The 21,129-nt window shown below is 40.2% G+C and overlaps 1 protein-coding gene across 7 annotated transcripts in view; it reads right to left on the bottom strand.

Annotated features, from left to right (window-relative positions):
- RAD51B (RAD51 paralog B) overlaps window positions 1-21,129 on the bottom strand; it is a 419,926-nt gene that overhangs the window by 234,448 nt on the left and 164,349 nt on the right. For all 7 annotated transcript variants that reach the window (XR_008466383.1, XR_008466384.1, XM_054201146.1 and 4 more), the window contains exon 8: window positions 1,637-1,733. Coding sequence is in view for 5 of the 7 variants with exons in the window: in XM_054201146.1 (XP_054057121.1) it covers window positions 1,637-1,733 (97 nt within the window). In the remaining 2 variants the exon portion in view is untranslated. The remainder of the gene's footprint in view (window positions 1-1,636; window positions 1,734-21,129) is intronic.

Here is a 21,129-nt window from a genome sequence, read left to right as displayed (position 1 = left end):
TCCTGATTTAAGAATACTATTGAATTATGGCTCATATACAGCACTGAGAATCTTTCACATTTGCAGGAAAATTTAGAAAGATTACAACTATTCCATGCTTTTTCCAAAGACTCTTCAAATATGTTAACCACAAGAAAAAAATACGTTTTACTGACAACATATTTTGTTATTACTTCCACTTCAGGGTCAGCTATGCTTTTCTTTCAGAGGAAGCTCATACAGAGCAATTCCAAAGGACAAAGAAAAGCACAAGTACTGCAATCAAGAGCATTTAATGAGACTGTGCAACAAGTTCGTGCCAAGAAGGAAATCATAAAGATGAAAAATGATGCCTTCCTCTTCCAAATCTAGTTACCAAATTTCAACTCTTTCTGACATAGATAGGGAGCAATATTCAAGCAATGAACTTCAGAGATACTTTGTCAACGGATGGAGCCAACAAAAGCCGCAAGCACAATTCCAAAATGATTTAATGGGCCATGTTTTGCCCAAGCTCCTATTGACAAAATTATGAAGTAAACACATCAATCAGCATTAAAGCATTACATTGGAGATATCTGCTACTCTTTGACATTCTGTTTAATCTGTCTTCAACCTCTTTCTCTTGTCCATTGAAATGAGTTGCAGAAGTAATGTCAGCTTCAGCCACTGTTTAGTTGGTTTTGCCACCAAGCCGTTCTTGTGTTTAGTCAGACAAGTTTGAGAGCCCTGCTTGTGATCACTCAGAACCACCGTAAGCTGATCAGAACCACCAGAAAGTGCAACAAGGAGAGAAAGAGGGAAATACCCCTATTATACAGAGTAGAAAGTCTACATGCGATTTCCATGCCTTTGCAGGAAAGATGAGCATTGCTTTACATCATACATTTGTGTCTATGCATGAGCTGAACTCTAAATAGCAAACTTCTCTGCATCTCTCCTGGACTGAGGGTACCCTGACTATTCTTTGCAAGTGGGGAAAGCTGAAATTATTATATTACTTTGCAAAACTTGATTCAGAATTATCTTTTCTTAGCACAATAAGTCCTCACTATTACCTAAAAGTGTGTGCTTGTCTGTAATTCTGTGCAGAAAAAAGAAACATGAAGATGAAAAGTAGTATATGGCATCACACAAAACTTCATGCTACATTCACACAATGTCGACACCTGCAATTTGAGGCACCGTACTTGAAAACCAGGTGAGCATAATGCAAGGGACGGGCCTGAGAATTCACTCTCCTTCATTTGTGACTGGGCTCTTTCTCTTTGGAATCACTGATAATCATTAGATAAGATCAAATTTGTAGCCTAACTTGTGCATTAACTCTAGCAGCAGCTTCAGAAGACTGAGAAAATAATGCTCTAAATGCATGTGAATGAAAGCACAATGCTGAGGAACACGTTATAGGACTGACACAGCTCGAAAACTCATTCCCAGCCCTTAGGAAGTGTCAGACCCTTCTAGTTAATACACTTACTTTCTTTTTAACTGGCGTTTCAGAGAAACTGAAAAATTATTTTTCTTCCCAGAGTGTTTTCTGTTAGGCTTGATAACTCGACTCTCGCAGACCCCTGTATTTCAACAGAAGACTGCAAGTTACAATGCAGATTTGTGTCAGTGTGGAGTTTCAGTCCTGATACAAGGGATCTCTTACCTTCAGACAGGGACAAATCATCAGCTGGAGACACCAGGTCTGCCTGGATCGCAACGCCATTGCTCAATGATGTGGTAATCTGATTCGTCAAGATAACCTGCAAACAGACAGGGAGAGGGGGAAGGGAAATTAATTTTTATAGCTACTGGAAGGCAGAGAGCAACCTAGGCGAGAAGACTGGAATCCTCCAGGCACAGCATCCAGGCAACCCTCTATTCTGACCTTTAGCAAATTCAACACTCAGAAAATATTGAACTACCAGAAACTGAAAGAGATAATTGCAAGAAGTGCAGGAAAAGGGATATTGTTAAAAAGATGAAATACTGAACAACAGTATGTTGATATATAAAGCCACCTAAAATGAAACTACTGTTCTGAAGAGCTTCATTCTTCAATGAACCATTTGATGCTTCTTACAAAAAGCATCATTTTCTTCATAGGCAAATAGGAAATCTATTTTCCTAGTAATTTCCACACAGCTTATACACTTTCTTCTCCACAGTGTCGTGGAGAAAGGTGCTGTAGGGATACACCCCCACTGATCCGAAGCACAAAAGTACTAAATTTCACAGGGTTATCTCTATGCAAGAGGATTTTTCAGTGTTTTTCAGGATCACAAGATTCTGATAAACAACAGACTGTAGTACCCACACAGAGCTCTCCTCTGACAGCAGCAGCAATCGTCTTGTTTGCAAGAGATGAACAGTTTTTCTTGCACCTCTGAACATATACTTTTTCCTAGTAACATAAAGCATTACAGCACACACTGCGAACACCACAGAGAGAACACAGCTGTAAACACCATTATCTCCTAACGCTTTGGATCTCTAAGCAGCAGTACTTTCCGCAATTACAATTGGTGTCCACTTAGCAGACTGGCAAAAACTTCAGAAATTACTTTTTCTTTTTTTTTTTTAAAGAACCAAAGTGATCCTCCTACTTGCACTGAGAACAGACTCCACTCCAAACAGACTCTCTTTGAAATTAATGGCCTGTCTTCAGCTGTATTTGACACAGGAGGAAGGGAGAAAGGAATCCTACACATGATCCTACGCATCCTACTCTGAGGACGCGGTTTCATGATGCTACTGGAATAAATTAACAGCTTGCCATTGCTAAAAGGAAGAGGAATTTCTCTGCTCTTCCCTCCACTGTTCCTCCCCTCCCTATGGTCATGGCTTCCTCCTCCTTTCCAACAGTTTCAGTAATGCGATATGACACACTCTCCATTTTCTTTTTCTCTTTCTCTTTCAAGATCCCACAGAAGCTGTATCAGATCACAGAGTCATAATGGCAGCAGTGCTGCTGTGGGGTTTTGCGTCTTCTTCAGGCAGCATGACGTGAGCTACCAACAATGTGATAGAGTCTGAGACGTTTACCAGGACCATAACTCTTCCTCCCTGCTCTCGTGGGCCCACGCATCTCTGTGCTTGTAAACAGGCACCGCGGTGCCCAAGAGCTTTATGGCCTCTATCAACAGGACTAAATCGAAAAGTTTGTAAGTCAAATCTTCATCTACTCAACAGGAGTTCAAGACCTTCAGAGCCTCGTAGTGATGTCCGTCTTGCTCTTGTGCTACTGACTGCAAGCTCTGGACAAACTTCAGTTGGCTACCACCACCCTGCCCAGCTTAACCATAGGTTGCACCGTTTGGGACTGGGCATTTATGACCACTGCAGTGAACACAGATATAGCAGGTAACAGCCTTGTTTGGTCTTACATCTAGGCTAAGGTTCTTAAGGTACAACTTGCAATACTGCCAACAGCAAACACACAGGAAGCACATCGCACCCCGCTGCTGTTTCCCCCAGAGTGGCTGTGTGCACCTATAAGCACCCAAAAGCAGACAGAAAAGGGCCTGGCACACAAAACCCCTTGCAGCCACTGCTGGCTGTCCTGTTAATGAGATTACAAGATAAGATTCAATTTAATAACAAAGAAGAAAAAAAAGTCACTTTTTCCTTTCTTCTTGCCAGGGTACTTATCTTCTATTTTAGTGAGCAAGTTCATCCTTGTGATAGGATGAACGTCAAAACTGATTCAAGGCAAATGAAAGGAGTGGGCAGCCAAGAGTCAGGAGGGATAAGGAACAGGATGCAAGACCTTTTCTTAACACTGTTTTCACTTTGTTTTCACCATGTCACAAAAAAACACAGCCTCACCTGTCCATTGAGACTCTTCTGGCAACCATCAATATGGCAACAATATGGCACAACACTGAAGCTTTTCCTCGATCCGGTACTAGAAAATGTGCTGAAACAGAACGCACTAACGAACTTATACATGCACATGCACTGGTGGGGTATGAAGTTTTCATTGGCACTTTTGCAACGATCGCATTATTCACAAGTGTCAAATGCTCTGTAAGCAATGCAGTCATCCCAGACCTGTGCCAAAATAATCTTTGTACTGTGCCATCACTTATTTTATTATTTATACACCACATTTTAAAGAAAAGCTACCGTGCTTAAGGATCTTTTTTAAATGAAAAAAAGACATGAACACACCATATTTCATACTGCTCTCCTTCAAAGGGAACTAACTTTAAAGGCTTCAAAAATCAAAAGAAAAATGAACAAGTATAATGCAACTGCATGTTTTTATATCTGTCAGCTTTTTTGGCCTCCTCTTTAACCACGAACTCCACAGCACTGTTCACTGTAGGACTGTAAATCTTCTTTACCTTTTCTGTTTAACTCAATCTACGCCTCTGAACTTAGATTTCAATTTCTGATGTGTCCTTCAATAACTATGTGATACTAATATCCTAGACACCCTGTTACACTGTTTAAAAAGTCAGTTTAAAAACGCAGAGTCCTACCCAAGTAAATGTTCCTCTCTGGCTTGCTCTGAGGATGGGAATTAAGTGTATTCTTAGTTCCATGACTTCACTGATAGTTAAACATTTGCTTAAATACATGTTTAAATACTATCTTGAATAAGCACACTTCCTCTGAGATGAAGCCATATGCATGTACAGAATGCTTATTTTGGAATTAACTGAAAATTATTCCTCATTTCTGCAAGCCTGCAGAGCTAATGCAGAGATTCGGTTCTCCCATAAGTACAAGCCAAGAGGCTGTTAGCCAAGCACTAAATTTGACATCAAATTTCCTGTCACACTTCTGCAGCTTCACTTACTGCAAAATTATTCCATCAGATATTGGTACTCCTATTATCAAACAATTAATGCTTATCTTTGTGCACCTACCATAACACAGTTTGAACCTCACTCTGCAGGTGTGCAGAGTGCTCCAGACCCTCACTGGCCCAAACAAGCCATGGGTTGCTAACGAAAGAAAAAAAGCTGGCTCTTACTCAGGTCCGGTTCCAAAGAGAGAAGTTACGACACTCACATTTAGAGAATTCCTCTGAATACATACATCTATCTTCAAAATTTCAATCACATACCCTTACTGGAAAGTGCTACGATTTCTTTTTTCCCGGAGTAAAACTTAGGTCAAAAATACCTTGGCAGTAAATAGTGCCATTCAAACAAGACCCTATGTTTTCAGCAGTCCCCAATCCTACAGACGCTCAACTGGAAACCCTGAATGTTGATACCACTTGATATCAGTGTCACATCTAAAGAATGTATTAACTTCTCCCCAAAGTCTCCTTCACCAACCTGAAAGACACCCTTCCACTCCATTCTGCTATCCTCTGAAATGGTTCAGTGTATTCAGAAAGTTGCAAATAGGTGTCTGAGAGAAAGGTTAAGCCTGAGTGTAATTTGGAAAGAATATACAGGTAGACAAAGGAGATAAGGAGTGAGAGAGCTGTGTGACTCTCTGATGAGTAGTCACATTTGTGCATGGACAGAATCAGCTGAGTCTCACACAGTGATTCATACATGTGTGCACAGAATATGATGATAGTTCTGATCTTAATGATCCCATATGTTACAAATCACCCACATTATGAAGAAGAAGGTTAGAGTATCTCCCTTTGGTCTGCTAGGTGCCACACTTGAAAGAAACCACCTCTTGTGGCTAAACAGCGCCTGGAAACAGGCTGGGTCACAAGTCCAAGCAGGCTTATTAGAAAGAGTGCCTTGCGCTGAATTAGCAATAGCACTTCCTCAACTTTTCACTGGAGATTTGCCATTAAAGTACAGATTAGATTTGCCCTGTTTAGTACAGGAGACCTGCCAAGTTCTCAGCCTAAGTCGGTAAGGAAAACTTGCCTCTATTGTGGTTCCTTTTGTCAGATACTGGGCGTCATTACCAGCCAAGCATAGCTTCCACTTAAGAGGTTTGATGCCAATCGTGAGTTCATTATCTTCCAGCGGAACACTCAACAGGGAGAACATTGCTACATGATATTTTAATGTTATCACATTAAAATACGTTGTATTTTATAAAATACCCGGTATTTTAAGAGGAGCTCCTATTTCCACCATCAAGTAATGGAACAAAATATTTTTGTTACCAGAGATACTTTCATTATCACTAAGGCACTAAGAGTCACAAAAAAATTACAGCTCTCCACATACAACTGTGTCCTGACATGCGCAACAGGTAAGAGGTTGTGTTACTGCTTTCTGGTTCTACCTTGTGATGACTAAAGAGCGTAGGGCTTCTTCAGCCAGTGACTGTGCATGAATGGAAAACATCCTTCACTGCTTAAAGAAGAGGGGAAAAAAAAAAAAAAAGGCAAAAAGGTCAGCTAGACAGCTCAGTAACACTGGAAACTTGCCCCATGCAGTCTTCTATGGAGATCAATGAACCATTGCCTTTAACCTTTCAGTCTATTCACTTGCAACTGGTTAAACTAGCTATTCAACAAAGGAAAATTTACAGTCCACAGCCTTCCAATCCCGACAGAATTACAAACACTGTAGAAATTCACTGAGATTCAAATTTCAAAATAATTTCTGGGAAAAAGTCTACTACTTAAAATACCACACAATTGACTGACCACACAATTTCCCAATCTTATGATTTTTACTTCAGCATAGCAACCTTAGATTGTAAAATAACCCCTTCTAACCACTAGAAGTGTTAAGACAGTAAGATGAATCCTTTTCCTTACTGTTAGAAAACCTGGAGATAAACACAAGGAGACAGTGGGAACACATTTTCAAGTTCCTAATTTTAGACTTCTTAAAAAAAAATGCCTAGTCTTATGATCACTTCCCCAATTTTTATAGGTGCTGATTCCCAGACAAAAATGGAAACAAGAAATTCTCAAGGAAAATAGTGTTCATGTTATAGACAGGTCATTGCTACCTCTAAGATTAATCCATAAGTCAACACTGCTGTTTATGTTCTCTTGAAATCTTTACATGTTGTTGAGAAAATAGAATCTCCTTCCACTGATGTGACTTCAGCAGATGCCAGTCAGAAGCACATCAGAAAAGTAAAAACACTTATTTAAGGTGCCTAAACTCCCAACACCCCCGTTTGTTGGGAACAGCACAGTTCCCGCATATGCGGAAAGCCCCTGCGGGTCCTGGGAGAAAGTTGGCCTAAGAACTGAAATATGACTACTTTACACGGAAGAATAAGCAAACTATTTTTTGTTTGGTTATTTATACAGTACAATTTTTCAAGTACTCCTCCTGCCCGTCCTAGGACCACACTGAAACTACTAAATCTGACTTTGTCATCCTTGTAAATCCAGTTGAGTAAATAAGTCATTTTCTGTAAACTTGTGGTCTCAGTCTCCTTGTTAGTTTATTGCAAAATTAAAGGGAGCTCAGCACAGAACTATCAATCAGTAACCAGCAAAGGTATAAAGTCTTTTGGAATGTACCAAGAGGAAAAAAAAAACACCACTCTCTCATGAAATGGCTGTTTGTTAAACGAACGGAGCAGAATTCCCCATTTCGCATGCACAGCCATTTAGGAAAACTCTTATTAAAGGCTTCCTATTGAGCTGGGAGAGCAAGCACAAGGACACTTGCAATAACCCCAAATTACTCCGCCCTTATTAGTTCATGTATTTTGTGGTTTTCACTGGTCTCAAGCAATGTCACTAGAGAGCACCAAATACAAGTGACAGTCAGCAGGGCTGGGATGCTGACTCTGCCTGCCAGAGAAGGAAGAAAAGAAGTTTTACTGATCCCCAGCCGTTCTTCATAGCGGTCCCTGAGAAGACTCCTCTCCCTTCCCCTGAAGCACAGAGCTTTTAATGAGGCATTCCAGGGGTCAGTAAGGGGTCGAGACAATGGTGACTATTGTCGAGGCACCAGCAAAAGGAAAAGTGCACCAAGCAATACCACAAGCCAGATGGGGCAGGCACCAACCCTGGAAACAGAAAAAGGGAACAGTGAGAAACCTGGGGTGAAGCAGCAGGCTTCAAACAGCTGTGAGAACCACAGCCTTCTCCTTGGGAACCTGTCACAGCTCCTCCAGACTGGCATCGGTCTGCTCAAGGAAAAACCCTAAATTACCACTGTCTGTCATAGTAATAGGGCACTTGTGATCTTCATCTAAGCTACACACTGAATTATCTTTTTTTCAACTCCTGTTTCTTCAGGGAGATTTTCTTCAGCATCAGTAGCCATTTGCCACAAAAGCTGTCAAAAATTGTCAACGACATCAGCAGGACTTGTACCTAATATTCACAAGGAAGAAATCTTCCTCAAAACTGTGCATTTTCAGTAAAATCAGGGAGTTGTAGACAGAAAAAGTGAAAGTCTGAACTGCAATACTGAGAGCTCTTAAACAAAATAAGTTTTAAAGAGAGAATTTCAAGTGTCCACAGCTATTGGGTACTCGAAGCTGCCTACTGCAGCAATGCTCTGCAGGGGCTCACCTCGCAGGAGAGTGGGCTTCTCTGGTGAAAAGCCTCTGCACAAATTGAGACAGTTCTGGGCTCCAGGAGCAAACCAAATATACTCATATCGCAACTATCACTATGAGAGGAGATTAAATATATACACATATCTTCATTCTTAGAAAATGTAAACTATTTTGTCTTGTATAAAGCAAATAAAGAAGAGAAAACCCAACAGTTTATCAACCCAAATCCAAGCAAATCACCACACCCACCCAGTATGAGCGGCCACCAGCCCCAGCATCTCAGGTTTCTGTAGGGAAGAATTAAAATAATGTCAAGTACTCTACAGAGCCCAGCCATCACAAGTAAAAAGCCTTATAATAAATGAAATTCCTACGTTCAAAGTCAAACACCACTTCTGGTGTTTAATCAAGGCCTAACTAGCAAAGATACTGAAAAGTAATTTTACATGTGGTACTGAAATGGTTGTAGCTAACAAAGAAAGCACGAAGCTCCTTCACGGTGGGCATAAGCAACAGACAAGTGCCCACATTTAACAACTGTTGCTAATCTAAATCAGATGAAAGAAAAAGCACCCATTACAGCCATCTCGTTTATAAGTGACAGAGGCACAGGCTGTAACGGTGATGCTCACGTTAGAGGGAAGTAGGTAGATGTTTTCAGACACAAAGGCATAGCAGCTACCCTGACTGAAGGCAAAGAGGAGGCCTCTGTGCTGAGAGCTGTTCAAATTCACATCTCAACCAATGTCACCGGAATTTGGCATAATTCCCTGAATAACAGATATATACACACAAACCACTGGAAACCTATTGAGAAACACTTCCTAATCCTATAAGCAATCTAGCAACAAGTGTTGGCCTTGCCTCAGAGGAATTTCAGCTCTACCTATTTTCATCGCATCCAGGAAAAAAAAAAAAAAAGCACAATTAAACAGACTAACAGCATAGAAACAAGAAAGTAATGCTTCTCTGGAAGGCACACAAGGTCCTTTTAAAAGATTAGAGACCTGTTGCTCAGGTCACATTGCTGCTAGCTGTAACCTTATTAGAGCTCCTAGGACAGGACTTCCACCTCCTGTTTTGCCACGGTATCTCTACCCAAGCTTCTCCTCTTTCCTCCCTCAGTGAGGCAATTCATAGCAGCAGAGGTCATTTTATAGTCACTGGATTTCACTGGGTATAAATAGGAGTCGGAAGAAACCAAGGAATCTTTCAGAGACTGGCCGCTGTATTTACATCCAATTTATCCTGCTTTGCATAGGAAAAGTACAAAGTTATGCAATTTTATTCCATAAGCCTTCTGGAGAAGTAAAGCGTCTATTCACATCTCTGCCAACTGCTTAAAAATAATCACAATGAATTAATAAAACTTCCACCAGAAGAAAAAAAGAAACAAAACAAAACAAAAGCACGCTGTTCTCAGGCAGCTACACGTCTTCAAGTTGAAATAGCTACCACCCAGCGATAGCCTAAAGGTCTTCAGCCTTTCCTCCTCTGTGAACAAGGAATGCAGCCAACACAAATGTAACCTTCGAAATCCACACCGCAGCACCCTCGCGCTGTGCTGCTCGGCGAGAAAGGTTTGTGTGCCTGGAAGGCCTTCACATCCAGCGGCCTGCACAGACCTGTTTGCAGAGACATGCGTAAGACACCCCCCCCCCAGAGGGATTGCCACCAGCCTTCATACCCTGCCAGTTGCCCAGAACTCCGGGTTGGTTTCCAGCAAGACCTTCCCTCTCCTCCACCCTCCCCGGCAGCCTCTGCGTAACGATGGCTTTCTGAACGGAGCTCCTGTGCCTAGCTCACGAGGGGCCACAGTAAGAGGCTGCTCTGACACCAGCTGCGCCAACGCGGAGTACCTCGCAGGAAATCACTGTAATCCACAGGCAACTTTTACAGCCAAGACCTTCTGCACTCTCAAAGCGGCAAACGGCACCACTTAAAAGGGAGTTTTCCGATGAATGCCAAATTGTCTTGTGAAAGAATAAAGAAAATATATTTCCAAATTCACAGTTCGCTCTTAGATCACACGCTGTTCTCAGCAACAGGGTTTTTGGTTGTTTTAATTGGTTTGTTTTTGAAGGATGGGGAAGAAACTGGGTTGTCTGGAACAGCAGCAAAGTAGTACAGAACAACTGTTCTGCTCCAGCATGCTCCAGGCTGAGAGGAGAGCTGAGTACGTCTCCTACTCTTTAATAGGATTGCAAGGAAGTCAAAATTTATGCTTATTTTTTTCTCAATGAAAAAACCTAGTTTAGTTTATTGGCACTCATTAGCTTTCATTAGCAGATCAGAAAGCAGACGGAAGGATCCTTCCTTTCATTCGCTGAGTTCAGACCTTCTGCCATGCACCTACCCTACTTTGTCCAGCACTTCAAATTTACCCAGACCTACATAAATTCTGTGACATTAAATCTCACTACCGTGTGATGGAATAAATGTATTGTTACTCCTATTGTAGAGACAGATGCTCAGACACTAAGCAAACTGACTAAAGGTATCACAAATCTTTACTACCGCTCCTAAACCCTGACTTCAAGGACAGAGTTGAAAGGGCTCATACTCACTTGAGCACTATAGGACATCTCAGGACAATGTATTATCTATCCGGCAAATTATATATTTATAATTCTTTGTGTACTTGGGGTTTATTTTGTTTAGTTTTTCTACAGCTGTCTATATTTAGTTTTTTCCTAACACCTAAATAGGAATATGAATTCAACTAATGAAATACTCCTAACAAAGGCCTATTTAGGGCTCACGGCCTATTTCAAACTGATAATTAGTGTACCAGCTTTTTTATTTGATTTTGATGCTTTGACAAGCCCATCAGGAAGACTGTTTATAGTAACATACACATGCAGATCTGGAGACGTATAGCATATAAGGCACAACTCAATCTCAATGTCATTAATTCCATTAATTCCTCAGATTCCTTCCAATTAATTCCTTCAAGCCTTCAAGGCAGCGGGTCACAGGAGACTCACTGGGTCTTGGATGCAAACTGGAACAGCTCAATGGGCTACTGTAATTTACAGCTTTGCTGAACGGCTTTTAAAACACTCTCCCTAGCTCCACCTTATCCCACACGGTGACCCTATGCCAACAATTTTAGAGGGAGGACAGTGTTAGTTCAGAGTGCTCCTCGGTGCCTCGTGGAAGCAGCAGAAAGCAGTTTTAGGATGTACTAGAAATCCCATCAACGCTTTGCTGTTCAATTCCCCTGCAATCCATACTTCCTCGCCTGCCCTGCCACACTGGAGCCTTTCTGTTTACTTTTTAGGCAGGCAAGAGAGGACTACAGGAATATTTGCTCCCCCTTGTCTATTCATTTAACCTTTACAGGCAGGTAGCTACTAACACCACCACCACCAGACGGCATCACATGGCTTACATTGTTTTACACTCAACATACTCTTATCAGCATCACAGAAGTGGAGCGAATCTCTTCTAGCCTACAGTGATGTTAGAGATCACAGCTTTACACGACGCTTGTTAGAGAGTTTTCTTTTCTTGCTGTGTTCTGGTAGCTGCTGCCTTTCACTGAACACGTTTCAGACACAGACAGGATTTTTGTAATTATCTATGATGGCTCTCCTTAGATAATCGTGTAGCTTTATTTCAGCGCACATAGTCAGTAGATCTTGAGTACAGGGTAACAGGGAATCTGGATATATATCTCCATCCCCCAATTTGCCCGAGGCAATTTAGCAGGTCTGTAGAGAATTAGGGTAGTAACTGCTATTGCTCAGAAGCCTGACAATCAAACCAATATACCAATAATTTTTACAAAATGAGGAGAAGGCTATTAAGAAAGCAGGAGCAAACTAGGCACTGACAGCATTATTTAGTGCAACCAAGGCCCATTTAAGTGAATACTGTGCCCCTGGTGATTTCAAAATGCTCTCATGAGCAAAATTCAGTTATCATCCTCTATAGATGCATTGGCTGCAAAAAAAAAGAGTGGAAATCATCCAGAAAACAAAACACCCAGCTGCTGAAACAAACAGTCCCTCAAGTCACCATCGGTTTCACTTCCCTGTGACCCAGGGCTCAGAAACGTATGAAAGAACATGTGAGAATGAACAGCTGCAAATTATATCTACTACAAGCTGTAGGTATATATTAACATTACATTTTAGACATTTTCATACACTGAATTGCATTTGCACCCTTTTCAGCCTAGCCTGCAATTTAGCCAGTAATTAATTTCTACCACAAATGTTTATAATATTTCAAAACCATCAGTAGCTTCAGCCTCCCTTAAAATGCAACAAATGTACAAAATAAAGCAGGTACAGCTAAGCACACCAGTCTGAATGCTGAGTAGTATTTTTCTGCTGTACCAGTAACTGTTTTAATAGTCAACATCTTTTAGTCTCATCAGGCTGAAATTGGAAGTTTTGAGATTTGTAATAGATCAACATACCTCTAACACAGTGCAAAGGAAAATTACTTGGCTACGTTTTGTCTGTCTCCTAAACCTGCAAAGTTAGATCGAAAGAGCTTTAAATTTTAACATCCTTCCACTTATAATGTTCAATACATTTTTATAAACTAAGATATTCTGAAGCAATTTTTCCTAAAAAAAAAAGGCAACCTATATAAAATACACAATAGTGCATTGTGTTATGAAGTTTTATTAGCTCTTTTTGAAAACTGCTACAGCATTTTAGGAAGCTTTGCTTCTCAGGAGTTAGATTATCCTAAATTCTTCTTCCACAAAAGTAGATTAAAAAAAACGGTCTACGAGTTAAAGATAATAGTCCATAATAAAACAGAAAAAAACCCAAACCCATGTGTGTGCATGACTGTTTTCCAAACATGTCTGATCTGATATTACCCAGAGGAAAGAAGAGGGGAGAGACATAAATCAGTCAGGTTTCTTCTCTTCAGTATCGGGGCGGGGGGGGGGTGGAGCGGAAAAAGTATCTTGTGGCTCAAGATAGTCTGGAATTTCAGTGGCATTGTCTTGGCCTCTGTATCCTATTTCTTCTAAATCCTTTCACTAGGAAATAGAGTTAGTCAGTATTTCCCCAATAAAATTGCCGTTTATGTCACATTTTAAAATGATAAATTTCTATTTACCTACCTAACTCGCTTAAATTGGAATGTACTTTCCTTGGAAATATGAATCATTAGAAACCTCTTTGAAAGTTAAGGCCTAAGATGGAAAATGAACTCAGAAAAATGCAAGGAGTCATTTTTGTGCTGAGACCGCAGCATGACCCACCCCGCTTTGGCTTTGCCTAATACAGAAAAATAGTATTTGAGACTGTCCAAAGAAAATCACGGACCCATGAAACTATACTCAAGTTAATGTCTCGTCTCTTCAGATAACAACCCAGTCCTCAAGGTCACTGCTTCAATACATGCACAAGGCAGCACACTGTAAAGCTTGTTATCTCTTCTGTGTTGCAGGGAGGATCAGCCCTGCAGGGTTGTTTTGGCAAACCTTTCCCCAATACTAAAACAAATCAAACTAAGAGACTGATAATAGTGAAATCCCTGCAAAAGCAAATCAATTCAAACCCAAAGGTGTTCCTTTTCTTTTTAAAATTTGGTATCAATTTGTTTGGGAAGTTGGTGATCACTGAGAACAGCTCCACATCAGGTCTACCAGAATTACTGGTACCTCAGTTTTTATGTAATTATTTGTAAACATCAAAAAAAAAAAGAAAGAAAGAAAGAAAGAAAGAAAGAAAGAAAGAAAGAAAGAAAGAAAGAAAGAAAGAAAGAAAGAAAGAAAGAAAGAAAGAAAGAAAGAAAGAAAGAAAGAAAGAAAGAAAGAAAGAAAGAAAGAAAAGAAAGAGTTATTTATTCAGCTATTTGGGTACACCATTCTATTTACAACTGTTACTAGAAGTACAGAAAGGTTGAGAGTTGACATCAGGTGAATAAAAACAGGCTGTGGCACCTTCAGTCATATTAAACCTTAGGAAAACCTTAGGAACGGTACAAAATTTCAGATATTTCACAACTAGAAAGCATCTGTTCTTTAAGAATTAATCTTAACTGAGATAAATAATTTTTGCACCTCATTCAAATTACCCAAGTGGGCACAGTTGGGTCAAATCTTCAGAGATCTGCTGCACATCCTACAAGCTACATATAAAAGCAGCAGAGAAAAGCACCTAATTGTCTTCTGGACAACCAACTGAAATTTTACAGCAGCTCTAGATTAATTGTTCACTGCAGCTAGCAATATTTTTTTTTTATACCATTTCCTAACTTGCTATTAAAACTCACAGGATTATGCATTTTCCTTGGACTCCATCATAACTGCTTCATCCAAAGTCCTTCTCTAGAAACCACAACCGAGTCTCCACTGTGGAGTTCAGTAATAAATTGCAAAGACAGTAATGTTAGGAATGAATTTCATTAATTTAGTTTAGAGAAAAACCGCAGAGGAGCAGATTATGTTTTAGTCAAGAGAACAGATGTGTGCTAGTAGACTTTCTGCAGCCCCATAACTGGAGTAGCTTCTTCCGGTGAGGAGCAAGATACATGGGCAAAGGCATGGGAAACCAGGCCTAGATTAGAGAAGCGTTTCTGGATAGGATTGAGGTGTATGAGCAAACATTGTGGGAAATCAGGAGCAAAAAAAGCAATAAGCTGATTCAGGTCAGGCTGAAAGCGCATCTTCACATATAAGCATGGGGCAGGAGGGTAGGAGCTATTGGATGCTACACACTGGGATTGACATGTGCATGTGGAACAGTGGCCCAGCAGAGACTTTCTCAGGAAAGAATGGGATGTATTTGTAGAGTTCCTAAAACAAAGATAAAAGTAATTCAGAGGAAGATGCTTGGACTTCAAACCAAGGTGCAGTAGCAGAGCAGAGTGTGTGACAGGTTGAAGATAACTGCTCAGTAAAAACTCTTCCATGTTTAGACAGATGATAATTTGCAAAATGCCCTGTGTGGTGTGGAGATGTACATCTTCTGCAGGCAGCATGGCAATTATGGCATATAACCCTTTAGCTATGTTGTCTGATTTCCTGCAATCATCAAAACATTTATCAACTAGAGAGGAGTTTTTAGCAGTAGTGATAATAATTCAACAAAATTGTTTTGCCACCGGCTATTTCTTGGGTCTAACTAAGGATAAGTGACTATGGCTTGTTTTACAGTAAATTGCTTCTTAAAAATTATACTTTTTTTTTTTTCTATTTTACCATTAACTCTTCACCTCAATTCATTCTCAAGAGGGAACGGGAGGGAGCAGAAGTCCAGTCGCATGTTTTCTAATCCCGGTTCTGATGCTAAGTAGCTGTGACTGCTTACTGACATAATAAATTCTTTGTGCCCCGTTTTCAAAGCAGGCATAATGCCTACCCCGTAAGAGTGTTGTGGGATTCAGTACTTTGCTTTCCTAATGCTTTGAACTCACTGTGTGAAGGGTGATTAAAACCACCAAGGGTTCTCAGAGTCTTCCAGTGGCACAGCTGGGCAACGTCTAGATACAATTTAGCAGTAACAGTTGATGACTATACATTCTATAAATATGGGGTTGGATAAGTCTTATAACAAAAAAATTCCCAAATCTCCACCCCCTCCCCCCCAAAACATATAGGCCGCCTTCTTATCTTTTTTTTTTTTTTTTTTTAAAAAAAATCCTTCCCCTTTGCTTGAGGCAGGTAATGGACTGAAAGTATCACTGGTTAGCACCACAAATGGGACGGGTAAATTTGAAAAATTACTTGTGGCTCAACTTTCGGTATGTTTTAACTTACCGTAAAGTATTAGCACTGTATTTAAAACCAAAGGAAACAAACAAACAGATGCCGGCTTATTATTTAAATGTTAGCTGGGATTGTGTCCTGACGAACAACTTTTGGTCTCTCTTGAACTTAGTGAGGGTGTTTTAAAGAACTATTTTATAGAGCAGGGAGTATTGAATAGTTCCAGAGTAGCGAAGACAACAAAATAACAGGAATGCAGCATAACTTCAAATCAGGCCTGTACTAATTTATTTTCTGAACTGGATAACTCAAGTCTTTCTTGTGCCAGTAAAAGGCAAACAACAGCTATTTTTTAGGGTTTTACAAGACCAATAGATGCAGATCTCGCACTACTTTTAAAATATGAAGCTAAATAAGGAGCCAGACACATTTGTGTAAGTATCACGGAAAAATATTCCACTCCCCTCTGCAAAAGCACAGGGTGAGAGAGACTGACAGACACACGTACACACGAGCAGGTGAGCGCTGAAATAAGAAACTCCATCTCAGATGTAAAAAGCTGACCTTTTTAACAGGCAGGAGCAAACATCAGAAATTACCTAGATTTCAGTCCAAACTCCATCTCAATGACTCTTCAGGCTTCTGAGCAAGAAAGGAATTGTTATTGAGGGAACTGCCACCTGCAATGGCTTCACCAAGAGCTGACCCTGCACTGGAGTTTCAAACAGAAAGGAGAAGAGGCACAAATAACTAGGGAGAAGGTATGATTAACAAATAATGAATACAGAACTTCCTGCAGGAATGCAAACTGCTCTAAATACGAACAGTAAATACCAATGAGAGCAACACAATTGGCATGCCTAGATCATGACACGGCACAGAGCCCGTCATGCTTTGGAGGCGAAGAAAGTGCTTCAAGTTTCATTATACTTCAAGGAAGAAGGCCATAAATAGAAAGAAGTTGCTCTCACTCTGCAAGAAGCCATGTCTCTTGGCAGTACAAACCGTTAAGCATATCTACAACAACCCCTACCAGAAAGATCCACCATAATTTTGGCACAATTTCTATTCTGATTACAAACAGCAAGAGCCAGCCTCAAGAACAAATGGAGACCCACTGCAATCCCGTAGATCTAAACGCTTCTCAATTTGGGAAAAGGATGGATACGAACTTTACTGTTCAAGCCCATCTACTCAACGGAACCTGAAGAGATCACAGCAGCACAAATTCCACAGATATTACTAAGTTACAAGCTTTTTCTGATGTTCTGTGGGGACATCATCAGAATCAGGTGATTAAAAGATAATCTAGATACAGAGGGTTGCCAATTCCACCTTGCCAGTGTGGAGCATTATCTTTTGGGGACCAGAAAACCAGGAAGGTGCTTTAGGTGCCAGGAAGGCACCAGGAAGGTGCAAAATAATGTCCATTCTTTGTTCTCCTTAGAACTCATAGCACTTTGAGGATAAAAAGAAAGAGTTAAAAAGACATTAGATAGGACTATATTTTTATTTGCTTCCTGGTTTGTGTCATTAGGATCCAGATTCTCTCCAATCCTGGAGATTAAAGTTTTTTCTTAAGCTTCTATAACACTGAAATAACTCCACTAGCAGGAGCACATGAACAACCTCAACCAACCACTTCTGTGAGATTCATAATAAAATCTTGAGAACTTGTAACACGAAGTAGGAAAAAGTTAACTAATGATGATGAGTCTGTTTGCACTACAAATCCAATTTGGCAAGAAGTCTAGCCACAACACAATTCAATTTTGAAGTCTATGACCACAGTTTTAGACATACACACGAAGATGCAGTATGTATGAGCTCAGTGTATGTGCTCTTTGCCCCAGATCTTGATCACGTCAGAAGGCTTGTCCAGGCACGCTACTTCAGATCACTCCCTTCCCACCTCCTCTGTCCCAGACCAAGCTGGAACTCAAAAAACCTGCCTTGCAGTGTGGCAGTTTAGGCTGGAGAAGGGCAATGCAACTCAGCTCCATGCTAGCACAACTATTTTTCCATCTTCCCCCTCAAACCAGGCACACGACATTCAGACATAGGCAGAAGGACGCAGAAGAGTTATGTTTGTTGCTTACTGGAAGTGTTTTGCTAACCCTGCCGCTCTGCCTTCTGGACAGCTGCTTTCTTTGCCTGCATCTAAAACCGCCTGGGCAAAAAATGGACAAAGTATTAATTGAAACAGAAAATACTTTCAGACTGAGTACGTACTCGATAATATTAAAATCCTAATACCCTTGAATAATGCAGGATGGTAGTAATTAAATGTAATGTATATATTCTAGCAAGCAGTTATTCTAAGCATACATAAACGTGCATGACACACACAAAGGCATATATATGACAGCTTCTCAAAACAAAAGAAATTAACATGATGAAAACACAACGAAAAAGTGCCCTTGTATGATATTTTTCAGAAATGCTCTCAAAACACTACAAACACTCAGATCCTGAATCTCAAAAAAAGATAGATAGGAATTATTCCATGCATTTTACAGGTCAGAAAACTGAGACAGGAGTTTGGAAGATCTTGCCAGCATTAAAGGGAGTCAATGTCTGACAGGACTCTATAAATGGCAATAAAAAGGCAGCAAATCTGAAGAACTGAAGAATGGCTAAAGGGAACAACAACTGTGGGGATATACTGTCTGATACCGATGGGGAATTTTGCAGGGAATTGAAAGAGCTACGAGTACACAGTTTCCTAATATCCATGCATACACACCCCTTTCCTCAAAATGCCTCACAAGACGGAAGAAGACTCTATCTGTCTCCCAGAATGCAAGGCAAAAGACAGAAGCACATCACCCCAAAAAGCTGTAGCAGAGTAAAGCCTGAAGTATTAAAGAGTTTGGAGGAACTGCACACAACTATTCTTTTCCAAAACCACCTGAAACCTTTGTTTCAGCATAGCACAAAGCAAAACCTATTAGCTCTGGCTAGCCTTTCCACTAAGCTTTCTAATTTTCATGGAATCGTAGAATGGTTTGGGTTGGAAGGGACCCTAAAGATCATCAAGTTCCAACACCCCTGACATGGGCAGGGACACCTTCTACTAGACCAGGTTACGCAGATTTTATTTGAACGTGGAACTCAAATCAAATACAGAGGATGCAAAGCAGTAGGTTTTTACAAAAGGTTTTTACAAAGCACCCACTGATCTAAAATATCTGAGTTTTCTAAAGCACAAAGGCCAGATTTGCCATTACCTTCTCTCTTCTATAAAGAAAATAGGAAACTACACAATAGTCTGCTAGAAAGTGGAAAATATATTAAAGGAAGGCATTACAGCTGATGGCTTTAAAATTCAAAGAAAGAGAATTTTCAGAGGAAAGAGTTCAGAGCCAGACTGACCTAAATTGTTCAGGCTGTTGTCTAACAGCATCAAATTTGAGACTATGTGGCTGTACAGGAAAGGAAGTACTTCTGGAGAGGAACACATTCGTTTACCAAAAAGACCAGGCAGAACATAGTATACTCTTATTTAAACCTTCAAAAAGAACTTTTCGAGTAGTGTTTTCACATGATGAAATGAAAGAAAGAATAACAGCTCTGACTAAAGAATGACTTTGGCGTTTTTATGATTTGGTATGTCCATCACTCAAAGATAATGATAGCTTACACTGAACTTTTGTAGCTGAGCAATCTCTGAAATAATTCTCTACTACAGGCCACATGACAGTGCTCAGCGTCAAACAGCTTTAAAAAAGCAACTGCAGACTGGCAAAAAACCAAGCGGGGTTATGTATAATGCTACAGTCCACATCAGTGTTTCACAAAGATAGGAGGCTTCTGAGTCACTTTTTTTGTTTGTTAGTAATTGCAACTAAAGGAACACTGAGAGGCAATTCATATAACCCAAATGGGTAATAAACAGGGTATTAATAGCATGGAAATACCTTATAGATACCTTGAAATTACGGTAGCACGTGTCTATCTTAACACTTCAGGCTGCCGAAGGAAAACAGCAGATATGGGGCTGAATAGAGAGGAAGCAATACCACCGGAGGCAGACAATGGACCTACAAATCATCCTTAATAGGCAAAAAGTATCATTCTGTGCTATACAGCATCTAAACAGCAAATATGACAGGTCTAGAACATTGGGGAAGCACTATGAAGTCTGGCATAAGCAGTGTCTATTTATTTGGAAGTTAGGCAGCTAAGACGTCCTGCATGTCCCAATTTCTATCTTCCCCTCAGAGTTTAGAGGTGTCAAGTCAGAAAAAGGGAACATCTTGGGGAAAACCCAGAGAAATCACATCCTTGCAGAAATTTTGCACATCTCCACTCTCAATTTTATTTCACTTGCCTCAGTCTGGACACTGAAGATACTGGAATAAGCTGATAGGCAAAATAAGAAAATGATTCTAATTTTCACAAGCATTTATGTACCTTTGGATCAAACCAAGTTTAAGTTAAACATGATAACCATTGATCAGGGAATAGTAATAAATGCTCCAAGAACTATATTCCAAAAGGGATACATTTGTCTTCCTTTCCTTTTCCTCCTCCTAGTTGAACATCACAGCTTGGCACGCATACTTTCTGCTGTTGTCATTTTGGCCCTTAGGGACTTTGTTTCCTATCAGCCATTCTTCTTCTGACAAATATTTCAGAACACACAACCAGGATTGGAAGCACTCTTTTAACACAGGTTTAATTGCAACTGGTAAGTCAGTAAGTTATCTGCATATACCTGTAAGAGATAACCAGACAAAGGCTACCTCCCTTCAGAAACATCAAGAGAGTCTTTCAGTTTTGAAAAAGGAGGTTATGATGTTCACCAAAAGCATGAGAAGACTGTAAAGAAAGCGTGTAATAACAAACTTTAAAATATCTTCTCAATTCATTGGAGATAGTAAAAAATGTCAGGCCCAGAAAGAGTTAATAGTACAGCGTTCACACCTATTTGTGGAAAACAAAATATCAGAAGGAAGAGAGACAAAAGGAAAGAACAATGTGAAAAAGTATTCCTGCTCAAGGCAGCACTTAAGCATGTACTCAATATAAGTATATACTTAAACTTAAGTATATAC

Source organism: Rissa tridactyla, chromosome 4 (assembly GCF_028500815.1).
Source record: "Rissa tridactyla isolate bRisTri1 chromosome 4, bRisTri1.patW.cur.20221130, whole genome shotgun sequence".
Classification (NCBI taxonomy): Eukaryota; Metazoa; Chordata; class Aves; order Charadriiformes; family Laridae; genus Rissa; species Rissa tridactyla.
Note: the sequence above shows the minus strand (reverse complement) of the source record. Positions and strands in the feature narration are given on the sequence as shown.